General features: G+C 42.6%; 1 protein-coding gene across 12 annotated transcripts in view; it reads left to right on the top strand.

Moving 5' to 3' along the window:
- Positions 1-14,283, top strand: part of rap1gap2a (RAP1 GTPase activating protein 2a) — a 122,939-nt gene that overhangs the window by 16,742 nt on the left and 91,914 nt on the right. For 10 of the 12 annotated variants that reach the window (XM_030441052.1, XM_030441059.1, XM_030440994.1 and 7 more), the window contains one exon: positions 1,954-1,989. The exons of 1 other annotated variant lie outside the window; for it this stretch is intronic. In XM_030441052.1, the coding sequence (XP_030296912.1) occupies positions 1,954-1,989 (36 nt within the window). Of the gene's footprint in view, positions 1-1,953; positions 1,990-7,353; positions 7,373-14,283 lie in introns of those variants that run through there. One more of the 12 variants, XM_030441126.1, reaches the window with a different exon arrangement.

The following is a 14,283-nucleotide window of genomic DNA, read 5'->3' on the forward strand; positions in this document are numbered from 1 at the left end:
ATGTAACACTGCTACATTAAAGTTCTAAAGAATACTAACATTTTCTGCATGGGGATTGTTCTAAAATGTTGAGGTGCAGTTAACATTGCTGCCCCTTTTTCGATGAAGTCTGGCTTTAGGCTTTTATTCACCCTTGTTGTTGATGTTGAGCATTATATATTTTTTTAATTCCTCAAACTTTCTGGTCACTCTCTGAAATTTGAACACTTTGGCCATGGACAAACACAGACATGACTGTATGGACGGCTGGTTCAGATGGAGAGCTATTTGAGCACCTGCTTAAAGATACATGAATGAATGCAGCACCAAATATCAAGCAGGCAAGACGTTTTTCTTGAAAATGTATCTAAGGCTGTCTGATGCATCCGGTAGAGGAAAAGAAATTGTTATATATCAGCGGCGAAAGCGCTGTTCAAATTTGGAATTAAATCCTGTCCCATCTGGACACACAGTTTTGTCCCCAATGTGATTAACGTACACAAACACACACACACACACACACACACACACACACACAGTCAATTGTAGTATTCTCCTGATCTCCATGATGTGGGATGAATAAAGCTTATGCATTTTAGTGTTTGGTGAATCATTCATAAGGTGGGCGATGCATCTTCTGCTCGGAGATGAATCCAGCGAGAGTACAGAGTTCAGCACCGCTTAGTATAAAAGAGGCTCACGTTTGTCGTGCAAGATCAGAAACCAGTGGCACATGAAGGTGACACAGAATGTCAGACACCCACAGGGAGTAGGTTTATTGCTTAATTTCACTGTACTTCTGTTAATTGAGGATCAATAAACGACATAGTTGCCTGCAGCTACATTAACAAATACACCAGCTCAACATGAACCTGAATTATCTTGTCATCTGAGTATCTGGTTAGAAACAAATTACAAAACCTCAGCTGTCTCTGCCTGTGTCGACAACGCCGGTGTTGATATCATTCAAAAACTGTGGAAAAAATTCAAATGATATTGAAAGCAGTTGGGTTGGGTGAAGGTACGGTAAAAATAGCACTGTGTGCTAGCACGCCGTGTTTGTACGTGTGTGTCTAACATGAGTGTGTGTGTGTGTGTGTGTGCATGTCATAGATGCACACACACTATGACTCGGTCTCCAAATTAATGGGATTAAAGAATGAACGTCATAACATCTTCCTTGGAGAGGCATGTGTGATAAACGAGCGCTGAACGTGCGCACGCATGTGTACACACACTCAACACACTTACATGCATAAGTACCTGCACATCCTGCTCCATTATTGGCACTAAATAGCAACTGAAGTCAAAGGATGTTAATGATACATCCTCTGACTCAACTCAACGTGTTTTTAGTATGAACAGAATGTAATGAAGCATGAACCTCTCAAAACCGGTCTGAGCGGCCTGTAGAGATGTACCCTTGGTAAAACAAGTGAGCTGTCGTGAAGCTGTGCGCTGCTCTCTGACACTGACACTGGTCAGTACTGTGCACACTCAGGCCTCTACATACTCTCTATGAATGAAAGACAATGAAATCTTTATTGACCCGCATCAACAAGTTAGCTTGGTCACACCGATCACAAAACATGTAGGAAAAAAATGCGCTTTGCCCACATCCGATATGTTTTGTTTGAGGTTTCACGCACTGAACATGCGCACCTATTGTACGCTTCGGCTCGTAGGCGGTAAAGACTTTCCACACCAAAGTGAATGCCAGCAGGACAGGAGAAGCAATCGCACATTAACCGCCATTCTTGCAAATGCCAGAGCACCCAGGGGACCCACTGTACCGTGCAGAGATGAAGTCATACATCTCACTCTTCAGAAACCTGATTTGCATGTCTTGCGGTGATCGCGCTGTAAAATAAGAGCACTTACAGCAGAGAACTGAACTGCTGCTTTTGAACAATTTGTATTAGAGAAGTGACCAATTATCCCTCCCTCTCTGTCTCTCTCTCTTTCTCTCTCCAGGATTGACAAGTCCACTTTGTCGGCACTGAGGGCCCGGTAAGTTCTCATGAAATCTTTGATTTTGACTTCTTCTTGCTTCTGGTTAATGATCTAATCATGTTAGTCAGTTTATGTGTGTGAATGTGCTCGTGGAAGCACTGATGTGTGACTGCTCACACACGAAGGCTGAGATGGTCGCTTTGGCCACACCGTCAGTAACTTTTAAAAGCCTATTTCAGCGTAGACTCTATTTGCTTGTTATTCCATCACGGTTATTGATTCTGACAGAAAAACCCCACGATCAATTCACTGTAGAGCTATGGGCATTATACTTTTCACTGAGCAGCACACGGTGCAATACACACTCCCGCTGTCTTCTGTACTTTTTGATGCTATGTTCTGTTCTGGTTTACTGTTTCCCTGTTTACCCCTCACCTTCCTTTTACCGCTTGAGTGGAGATGGTCAGTCTGTAGTACAAGTCGGTGGTTGTATTGTGGCTCACAGGTGTGAATGTGACTAATAGTGAAATTTCCTTTCATGACCAGCACGTTTTTAAACAAAGCAATGTGCTGCCTTGCACTCACAGCAACATTGAAGGTTTGAAGAGCAAGAGGCTGTTTTTTTAATGATGTTCCACCTCCTGCTTTTGCCTCTCAGGCTGCATTCAGGCTAGGTGTGCTCAAAAAGGTCAGTCGTTAGCAGTTAAAGTGTCTGCAAACAACAGATACATCTAAGTTTGACATTGGTAGCAAACATGGCATATCATGTAATGGTAACAAGGCCGCAGTTTCGGTCACATCAGTGGATATTTTTAAGGACACCTGGTAATAATTTTCATCCATTTTTGTTACATCAAAACACCTGTGAAATTTCCAGAGGTTTTGGGTAACAGGTAAGCCAAACCATGATGTTTTCCCAAACCTAACTTAGTGGTTTCTGAGCATAAAACTAGACTAAAGCTAGACAGATGTACATTTGGAACATATAGCTAACATTTATCCTGGCGAATGGGTTGGTGCGATCCTAGAGGAAGATCTGCAGAAGCTACTGAGGACTAGAAATCTACTCCTCGACATTTTTGAAGAAGAAAAAAAACAAAAAACTTTATTAGTTAATCTATAGGCAAAAATGTGTAATTTTATGAGAAAAATAAGAATGAATTAAATGTCGTACTAATCAGAGAAAAGGCATCAAAAATCTACTTTTTGTTAACTTGTTAACAACAAGTTGACAAAATATTCTCTGATACACCCTTAGTCTTTACTTAGAACCAGTAAAATGTTTTTGCATTTAACATTTTAAAGTTTGCATTTTGAAATTCTTCACTTTTAGTTGTAACGGTTAAACTTGTAGATGATTAAACATTACATGTTTATTCTCTGACTCCGTATTGGCATGATGACATATTGGCACGATGAGGGGATGGTGGTGTGGAAACAGGCGACAAGGCAACAAAACTGCAGTTCAAACATGGGGAAGTGAACCACTTGATATTTTTGACACAGGACCATAATATTTAAACATTTGTAAGCAAGACACTGCTGGATATTTTTAAGAAGACCTTGGGACAACTTCCAGCTGTGTTTGTGGCGACCAAAACAGGTATGTTGTCTTTGTCCCCTAACCCTTACCAGAGCATAAGCAAAGCATTGTGACGAGAGACACATTGAGAATTCAACCTGAACAAACGTAAAGTTCTAACATTAACAATCATTACGTTGTAACTTATTTGTGGTTTTTGCAGAAACACAGTCTGCTAACATTTATTCTTTGATTACAACAGTAACCACAGCACTCTGTCAAATAGCTGCCCCGATTTTGCTCCACCATTTGCTTTGTTGATGTTAGATTCACTGGACAGATGCCAGTGTTCACTCTCACTTTGGCTGTCTTTGTTTTGGAAACAAGAACTGGCGATGTTCAGCAGATAATTATGAGTCTTCGTTATGTTTCAGAGCTGTGAAAGGAGAAGTCAGCAGTGCCGGTTTTGACAGATGTGCATTTTGATCTGTGACCTGGTTATGCAAGTTGAGAGAGACACGGAGCTGAAGTGAAAATCGCCTCGTGCAATGATCATTTGAGGAATATGCTACGGCTGCTTGGCCAAATGAATTCTGCATTGGAGCGGAGAGCGAACGTGAATATCATTTGCTCCGTCTGTGTACCTGCTTCATGCGATGTTCTTTCTGTCGTTGTGTGAGAGGAGCTTCTCTTTGTTGAAACAAACCACCGGCTAATGGAGGTTGCCGTAGAGATGGGAGGTAAAGGGGCTTCAGTGTGTTTGTCTCCGTCCGTATCTAAACCCCAAACCCCATTCTGCTGAGAACACTCACTTTTGAGTCAATTACACTGATCCTCTAAACAGGTTTGAACCTTGTGTTGTCCCATGTCCTGTCTTCATATCTCACCTGCCACCTTTACTACTATTTAGGCTGTCCATATACCATAAGGGTGCCACCTGTTGAAATTCTGCACTTTGCTGTTGCCTTAGATTACGAATTGCTTAAAGAATTGAATACATTTGGACACGTGTAACCTTAAATGCAAAAAAAAAACAACAACCTTGTTCTAACCAACTTCTGTAATCAATCCAAAAGTAAGTAAAAAACAACAACAACAAACAAAGCTAGTCAAGTGAGAGAACCTCCCCCTGTATCTAGACATGAGTGTCAATATCCTGAAACAAAGACGAATAAATCAGGTACAGATCAGTAACCAATTGAAGCAAGAGTGCTAAACACTGTGTGCCGCCTCGCCACTGATTTCGCCCATCGTGGGAAATGTAAGGATGGAATGAAGGAATGTGACCGACCTCATGGGGAGAACTGGGGTCAGCAGGCATCACTAGAGCAATTCATATTAGCATTTGCAAATGAGCCCGGCAGATTCATCCGGTTCACAGGCTAACAGCGGCAGGGAATTACATCAAACTACAATAACAGTGTTACTTCATCAGCTCGATGCGGGCCGATCCCATTCCCACACTGTTTTTAGCTCGTGCTTGCTCAGGATGCTGACTGCACTTGCATTAATAACAACAACAGCCACTTCTGGGTGGAACAACTGTCAGCTGATTTGGTTGATTTGCTTGGCATAGACGGGTGAATTTTGTCTAATTTGGGTTGGCTGGTTTGTCAGCAAAGTAACGGAAATACAACTGAACAGATTTCCATGAAACTCAGATGGAGAATGGGTCTCGGCCCAAAATAGACCCCATTAACTTTTGGTGTGAATCCAGATACAGTAAAGGGATGGGTCCAGGATCCTATTTCATTTTTCTTCACTTTCTCGTTAGATTTTCAGCATTTTTGTCACTCCTCAAAGAGTAAGCAGTAAGGAGCTCATTTTTGGTTAAGCAGTTATCATTAGATTAATACAGGGCTACTGAGTTTGATATTGGATCAAAATTGTTTGAATTATATGGGGTTGTTGGGCCTTGGTGGAGGTGTGTGCTCTACTGAGTGCCATTGTAGTTAGTCTCTGTTGTAATTTTCAGATTTACCTGTAAAAATATTATATAATATATTGTCCAGTTCTCGATGTGTCTCTCGTCACAATGCTTTGCTTATGCCCTGGTGAGGGTTCGGGTACAAAACAACATAGCTGTTTTGGTCGCCACAAACACTGCTGGAAGTTGTCCCAAGGCCTTCTTAAAAATATCCAGCAGTGTCTCGCTTACAAATGTTTAAATATCATGATCCATGGTATATACAATGTGCAATAAAAAGGTACATTTTGCAAATTCTGCAATCTCCTCTAAAATGTATGTAATGCTTTAAACATATTCAAATCACAGATCAGAGTGAGTAATACATATGCCATTCATCCGTTTTTGGTCATTTGTGTGCCGTGTTGCGCTTTGTTAGCATCCTTGATCAACAGAATTAAGCCAACATTGGCTTCTTGGACTAATTGCTATTTTGGTAAACTCAGGCAGTCTTTTCCTTTGGTATGTGACCCAACAGGAAAATTTGGTAAAATTAGTTTTTGTTGCTTTTATTGAGATATGAAAGTACCAAACATGCATTTCAGATCAATAAACGTATACACTATAATAACATGTAACATAACATGAGGAGAAAAGAAAATGCAATTGTATGTAAGTGTGGTGCTGGGTTTTTTTACCTGGAGTTTTTTCTTCTACAAAGAGGGCTAACAATATGAATATTAAGTTTTAAGATGTAAGTAAGTTTCAGATGTAAATGGAGATCTGTGAAAGACAGAGGATTAAAATGATGGACAGGAACGACAAATATGAAAAGACTTTGTTTCAGACGTAAAGCAAAGAACAAGGTGAGTATGAGTCATGTAAAATAAGACTTTCCGTCTGTAAGACGCATGAACAGTTACACACACAAACAACTCTAGTGTCTCCCTCGCTCCTCGGCCAGGTATCATCAGACAGTCTGCTCTGGAGTGGCTCTGAATATGAATGAGTGAGTCGTGACTCTGCCCATACGCTGAATAACATCGACGTGTGTGTGTGAGCGTCTGATCCAAGTGTTAGATACAAGAAAGGATTAACATGTGGCAAAATTATAATTGCTCCCAGTTAGTATCTGTCGTAAAATGGAGGATGGACGAATAGAGAAGGGAGTTTATCGTCCGTGAAATAGTGTATTGAAGAAGAGAATCTGGCTCAGGGGGAGGCAGAATGGGACGACAAAAAAGATAAATATTTCACCTCACCTTTCTCTTGCATTCATCATTTACTCTTAATTTGTCCGACTCAGGCCACACAGTTGCTGCATGAATGCTGATGTTTTTCCTGTCACGTTCTTAATTTATGACGCCGAGCCTTCTCTGTTGACTCTGTAGTTGGTAGTCGGTCGGCAAAACTCTGGGAATGAAACCGCACAAGGAGGAATATACAGGAGAATAATACCACAAAGGAAGGGCAGGGTACAAAATGGGGAAAAGGTGAGAAAGGGAAGTGGGAGGTCAAGGGAACAAAGACGTGAGATGGATGTCTGACTTCAAAGTTTGCGGCTGCAGGGCAGCAGGTGTGAGGGTTTTTTTTTCTGTCCTGTCTGCCCTCTTGTTATTCCTCCCTCGCTCCAACTTTGTCTCCTCTCTCCTCCCTCCTCGGTCATTAATCCCCAGTGTTTCTGCCTCTCCTCTGCACATGGTTACTACAAAGAGATCTGTCAACCTTCTCCATGCTCACACTGCCTCATTAATAACTGCATAATCAAACCTGTGTGCGTGTGTGTGTGTGTGTGTGTGCGTGTGTACGAGCAAACACATGCATCTGTTTTTGTGTGTTTTGTCTTGAAGTGCTGGTGAGGGTGAATGAATATTATAAGTGGACAGACAGGGATAATAGAGGAGAGAGAGAGAGAGAGAGAGAGAGAGAGAGAGAGAGAGGGAGAGAGGGAAGGGGAGAGGTTGAACCTGATCTGCGTCTTAATAGAGTGTGACGATGCCCCGCAAACTGTGGTGAGTAACTCCTGTCTGCCGTGTGTCTTCATCCATACTTTGTAATTGAAATCAGTCTCTTGTCAGTTTTTTTTTTTCTGTTATCAGCTCCTAAGTCGTTACGTGGAACCCAAAGTTTGTCTCTAGAGGAGCTTCTTTCCAGGCTAAGACGTTCACCTGCTTACAAACCAATCAGATTTCTGCATGCTGTGTGCACCCAAATGACCAAAAATGAACGAATGGCATATGTGTTAATCACTCTGATCTGTGATTTGAATACATTTAATGCGTTAACATACATTCGGGAGGAGTTGAGAATTTGCAGAATGTACCTTTTTATTGCACATTGTATACATTCACTCAGGACATGTGTTTGCTCCTGTGTGATGTCAATGGAGGGAGCTACTTATCCACCTTTGATTGAGGTCATGCAGAGTTATGGATTGTTTTACTGCTTTGCCAACTCCCTAAGCGGTGATAGTTTCATGTAGAGCTATCTTTATGTACCACTACTGTTGGTTATGGCAGTCGTATGTTTGATTGACATTTATGTGTCTGTTGCAGTAGAGAGAGGAGAGGACGTTGCAGAGTTTACCAGGTGGATGACAGTTGAGCCACACTGAATTGAGTAGAGCAGACAGTGTGCGGATGAGAGCAGAGTAATAAAACCTTATTGTTGCAATGTGTTGTATGTGTTTCCTCAGGATATTTGATGGCTCCATCATAAAGCTTGTCGGGGGGTTTTGTTCAATCACAGCCTCAGATACAGATTAGCTCTGTTCCCTGATATGAAATGACCTGATTGGCATCTGTCTGGAGGATGAAATCAGTCTTTTTTCTATAAGCTACTACAGCTGTTCGTCTCTATTTTCTTTATCTTGTAAGAGCTGCTGGTGTCCTGTGAGCTGCATGTGCTTCTGTCTCGTGTCATTTACGTGCTGTAAGAGGGCTTTAGGTTCTTTTCCACAGCGTAAATACCAAAACAAATTACTGGTGTAATTTGTTTTTCTCAGGGCTCCACCGCAGATTGTTTTACCCTCTGGATTTTCAATCTGGCCAGCTCTCTGCCTGCTTCCACTGTTGTTGACATGCGTGTGTGTGTGTGTGTGTGTGTGTGTGTGTGTGTGTGTGTGTGTGTGTGTGTGTGTGTGTGAGTGAGAGAGAGAGACAGCCAGCTGCTGCTAATTAGACGTTGATACTTGTCACACATTATTTCCATCCTCCTCCTCAGCCCCTCCTCTCTTCTCTTCTTCCCCCCCCCCCCCCCCCCCAGCTCTGCCTTTCTCTACCCAGTTCAAACAGAGCAGCTGCTCACATCTGAGAGTGTTGTCCGCTCTGACACACTGCTCGCAGCGCTGTGATGTGGAGCTACAGGCACCTGTGGCGTCCTCCTCTCTGAGCTTTCCAAGAATCAGGCTGCTGGGGGGGGGGGGGGGGGGGGGAGTGCTGATTTATAGTCCAATGTAGCATTTCAGTTCTAGTCCAGTTCCTTGTAGGTCTGTGTCAGTATCATTATTTCACTCTGCTCCGTTTTGCTCGTATGAGAGAACATTTCCATCCACCATTTTTGTATTTTTTTGTTGGTGGACTGACGGGCAGGATGAGTGACATCAATCTTGAACAAAGACCCTGAAGAAAATAGGTTAAGATGGAAAACGTGAAAGAGCCTTTTCCTTCTCTTCTTTTTATGGAGAGTAGCGGGGCGTGATAAGGAGAGGTGGTGCCGCCCCTCCTCTTATCGTCGTCTAGCCTAGTTTTTTTGGGGGCCAGGTGTAAATGTTATCTGTCTGCCAGCATCATGGAAAAGAGCAAACGGGCTGCTGCTATTTCTGGAGCCTGGCATTTACTCTCTCCTCTTGCGCCTCCTATATTGCGGGGAACAGTGGCGAGTTGTGACCACTGAACAAACACGAGACCAAATGTCTACTGGTATCATATTTACTTTGGGTGATGGCTTATTAAAGCTCAAGGCTTTGCGGTGTAAAGGGGGGGGCGGAGAGAAGAAGCAATGATAAGTTACAGGGAGGCTGTATGTGGGCTTAATGGGCTGACAGCTTTATTGTGTTTTTCTTATTGGACGCAGTTGTTGATGCAGTGCACACAGTTACAGTCTGTTACCTGATGTAATAAAAACCTGGCAGCAGTAGAAGAGAGAAAGGATAGGCAATCAGTAATAGAGGACAGAATTCTCGTTTGCATCCATTACACAACTGCGCCGGGTGAGTATGACGCTCAGCTATGATTAATTTAGGAACCAGGGCTCAGTCTAACCACAGACACTCACGCACATGTACAAAGCTGCAGCGAGATTGAGTCACTCCTCATTACACGGTTTCAGTTCACTGTTTAAAACAATACACCCTGTGGCCCTCTGTGTGACTTTGTGTCCCTCTGTCCACGGATGGCTGCTCGAGAGTGTGTGTGAGAAAAGGGTAGAGAAACCACGACCACAAGGTTGCGGAGACACTTGTAGCAACGCGATGTGGGAAGTGGCGGGGACTCCACCCATCCTCAAGAGTTCAGGGAGGGGATGTCGCACTTCCTCTCCTCTCACACCTCCAATTCCAATGAAGTTAAGCTGCAGAATACAGCCGAACCAGCATTATTAATACGTGAGTTGTATCATTTTTTTTTTTTTTTACATTTTAAAACCTATTTTTAAATGAAATCGAAACCTACCTCAAACCTTCTAAATTGCAGCTGGTTACAGCACTGTAACTATATCTGCATTTTAAAAAATGCACTGACTTGAATCTTGGCTTCTGCTCATGGATTGTCTTCGTGCACGGTCTTCCATCCAGTCCACACACTTTCAGCTATTTCTGCTGTGACCACAAGGCGGAGCTGACGGCATGTGTTTGTCCTCACAGAGTGCCTCTCCGTGCACTGCAACAGGGCAGCTGAAGTGAAGAAAAACCATCACTAGGGTGAGCAATTGCTCTATTTTCATGGAGCTCCCAACCCACCTGTTACAGTAACATGTCCACCTGTTGAAGCGGAGGCAGGGAACAGCACTACATGACTGGCATTCATAGTGAAATCCTAACTAAAATGATCTCCTATACTAGTTGCATCAAAAGATTCAAGTTGAGTCAATCAGACGATTCAAAGATTTGTTGTTATTGCAGTCATATTTTATTTCAATCCCTGCCTGTGTCTTTACCACCAATAAAAAGGTGGGAAACGCACACAGTTCTGCGAATACAGTACTGCAAACCTCCATCTTAAATGTCACTTGACATACAGTAGGCCTGCATCGACAAGACAAGTGAGCCTTGTTTTTTTTTCAGCTATACCCAATGTAGCAGCCTATAGGGAACCAAGGCTGTTGCCATGGCAGCGAGAACTGATAATCATAAGCGATGGTCCACTATGGTTCATTACCATGGTGATAGGCCCTGGTTGTCTCGCCTTGCAGCCAGACTTCATCGTCAGTGCATCAAACATGACCACTGGAGAGATAATGTGACTTGATAATGCCAGAGCAAGTCCACATTACTCCGTGTTTTCTCTTGTGGATATACACGTGCTGTTTGTATGTGTGTGTGTGTGATACATAGGGGACAATATAATGACTGTTAACATGACACCTACACTTTGAGCCCTATGTTATGACCCAGTCTGCAGCGCAGGTCCTATTTCATTCTTGCCCTTGGATTTTGTTATTCAATGGAATTAACAAGATGTCTCGAGGTTAATAGATGTGTCGCTGAGAGACAGCTTCATTAAAGGATGATCAGGTGGCTGCTGCTGGCCTACGACCAGGTAGCGACAGGAGCCTCTGCCTGGAAACAAGGTTAAATCTGATGTAATTGTTGAGGGGTGGAGGCCGAATGAGATACTGTATTCAGGGGGAAGGTGGAGGGCAAAGGATCTTGGTGGTTGGTTATAGATCAATGAAAATGACTTTAAACTTTGACTTTTTGCTTCTTTTATCCTTTCTAATTTTTTATTTTCCAGACATTTCCCTGGTTTAAAGCAGAAATAGACAACTTGTCAACTTAACCCCCGCCTTGCATTTTCCTGTCAGAAGACGGCTGCTGCAAAGACAGTGTTAGTAACATGCCTATTGTCCAAAGCAACAAAAATAAAAACATTACAAAAGAGTCCCAATTTGACCTAGAAACTCTAATTATGATAATGCAAGTTTGAACCGTCTCGAGTCCCAGTGGTAAGAGGAAACATATAGCGGTGAGGAAACAGTGTTATCTCTTTGTACACAATAAAGAGACAGACGCAGGATTTCTCTTTCAGTCTTTATGCCAAGCTAAGCAAAATAGGTATATAATTAAAGGATTATAATGAGCTCCCTCACAAGAGAGGCAATGTGGTTTGTTTGATGCTACGCTCCAGACACTGTCGACGGTCGGATGTCCCCTGTTGAAACTTCTGACTTGTGACCTCAAAGTGTTCCAGATGTAAGCTGCCAAAAGTGACCAAAAAACTCTACTGACTGTGACAAAATTTGGCAAGCGCACACACAACTGCACTCTCAGCACGTCTGCCCCCGTACGTTATAAAAGAACCAGAGGAGGAAAACGACACATGAGGTAACAGATGCCATTATGTATTTTATTTTATGGTACGGTAACACTTGAAATGTTTGGATGCATTTCGTTCAGGAGCCTTTTACAAATACTGTAGTCTACAAATCCACCTTACCACCCTCCCATGGGTGCTGCCATTGCTGTGTTATATCAGACAACTGCTCCCTCGTGAAGTCGGGGTAGACAAATGTACCCTGAGTTTATGAGTAGCAATTTCTACCTCAAGAGGCCACCCATTTTTCCCAGGAGGAGGTCGGAAATTTCCGAGTTCCGACTTGTCCTGAACCCAGCATTAGTATGTATATCGTGTTAGCTATTCACCAAATGATCCTCAGATCTGTGGACAATACGGACATGGTCCCCGAGACCCCTCATCACTAACTGATCTGTTGCAAAACCTGCATTAGCTGAACTTTTGACTACTTGAGAGCAGCAGAAACAGTCATGACATATCATGAACTTTCAAACTGATGATTTAAGTCCAGTGCAAACTCTACATGTTGGCCTGTTTTTATCTCCACTCACTTCTGAGGGAAGCATTCGGCTCTTTAGCCCATAAATGCTGGACTGTGTTTACCAGCTAGTCACTAACTTTGTCCGTCTGCAGTTTGGTGCTGGGCAGGTAGTGTCTTTTTTTTCAGAGAGCTGTGCTGTAAACAGCTGTCGACTGCATCTTTAAACAGCACTAAACAACTAAATTGCAGGCCATAGAAACAAAAACAATGATTTGAAAGACGCTCTAAAGCTCGGCAGAGCCGAGCGAAACTGCAGAGTCAGGTGATATTATCTGTGCATTAGTTACTGTGAGCGACCTCTTTCACATGCTGTTCATTTAAGCAGTTTTGATTAAACTAGATCAATCATGATCGATCGTGATCAGTCGTGATCAATCATGTGATGCAACACATTTAAGAGTTGTTGCTGGACAGCATTTATTTAGTGTGTGCACAGAGATGAAACTGCTACTGAAGGCTAGTTTCCCAAAATGTGTGACGGTTCCTTTAATCCAGCTTAAACCATTACATGTTATATTTTATTTTCTATTTGACCTGTGTGTGTGTTGCTATATTTTATTCTGTATAATTTTTAGATTTCATTTTTATTTTATTTTTCGGAGAAACAAAATCCTACAGCAAAATTAGCCGGATGGCTAATTGGCTAATTGCGCATCAATGACCATGGCCCTGGCAATAAAAGATAAAACTACACCGCTGAAAACATCAGCTCTGCTTTTCTCCCTCTCCCCTCTCGTTTCTAAAATACGTATTGCCACTAGTGTCCCTGTGTGTGTGCTCTGCTTGTTAAGTGAAAGTCTTGTTACTCTAAAGTCCCCTAGACAACCAGCTGCCTCTTTGCTTTTTGACAAATATTTACTTCTTGCCTTCTGCCTGATGCCACACACACACACACACACACTCAGAGACACAGAGTAGCTGATAAGCGCACCATCTGGCCTGAGTGCTCGCTGTTAAGGGCCCATAAAACAGACCCTCACCTATTTAGAGGCAGAGATCTCCATGAGCGGCAAGCTGTGGAGAAAGGGTAAACAGCACGCCCGCGTTCTCTTCTACACACACTCACATGCACTTTGGCACGCACACCCACTCACATGAACATCCGTATCCACGGGGGGACGTAGGAGGTGAGACAGAGAGGAGGCGAGAGGATCAGAGATTTACCTGATCTGGCTCTGACAGCGTCTTCATCTCCACCGCCCTCACTGACTCCCTTTGAGGAGAAAGATATACAGAGATGGACTCTGCGAACATGCAGAACGATCCCCCAGGTACGTATGCATCAGTACAGAGAAATACACATGCGACAACAACATTTTTCACAGTATCTATACTCCAGTACCAGCAAGTCGACACGTGTTCTGTGGTGCCTACATAGTCTTAGACTGACTTAGATGCGGTGTTGCTTAACAAATCGGTACACGAGCCTTTTTGATTCATCTTTTCATAAAAAGAGAATTGCATTTGATGCCCCCAATGTTGTGCTGTGGTAGCAAAAAATGATATTTTTCAAGATATTGTATCAAAGTTAGAAACTGCAGTATTGTGACAACACTAGTGCTCAATATATTTAGTCACTATGGATGTGCATGCTACTCAGTCCCATGCTGCTGTTGCAAATGCTCAATAACACACCAAATGTGTATTAATCCACTGCTGAAAATCAACAAATCCTCAAATTCGCTGTTTACTTTCAAATAACATTTTCCTATGAACCTCAGCAGCCAACTGTTTAAGGAAATATTTTACTTTTGAAAAAAATTACTGTACAATTTTTTTCTTTTTTAGATTTGTGAGAGTGAGAACATTTCAAGACGGATCAACATAGTTTTCTCTCCTGTGTCCATGACTTGAGAACTGGTGGATAAAA

Source organism: Sparus aurata, chromosome 2 (genome assembly GCF_900880675.1).
Source record: "Sparus aurata chromosome 2, fSpaAur1.1, whole genome shotgun sequence".
In the NCBI taxonomy this organism is placed as follows: domain Eukaryota; kingdom Metazoa; phylum Chordata; class Actinopteri; order Spariformes; family Sparidae; genus Sparus; species Sparus aurata.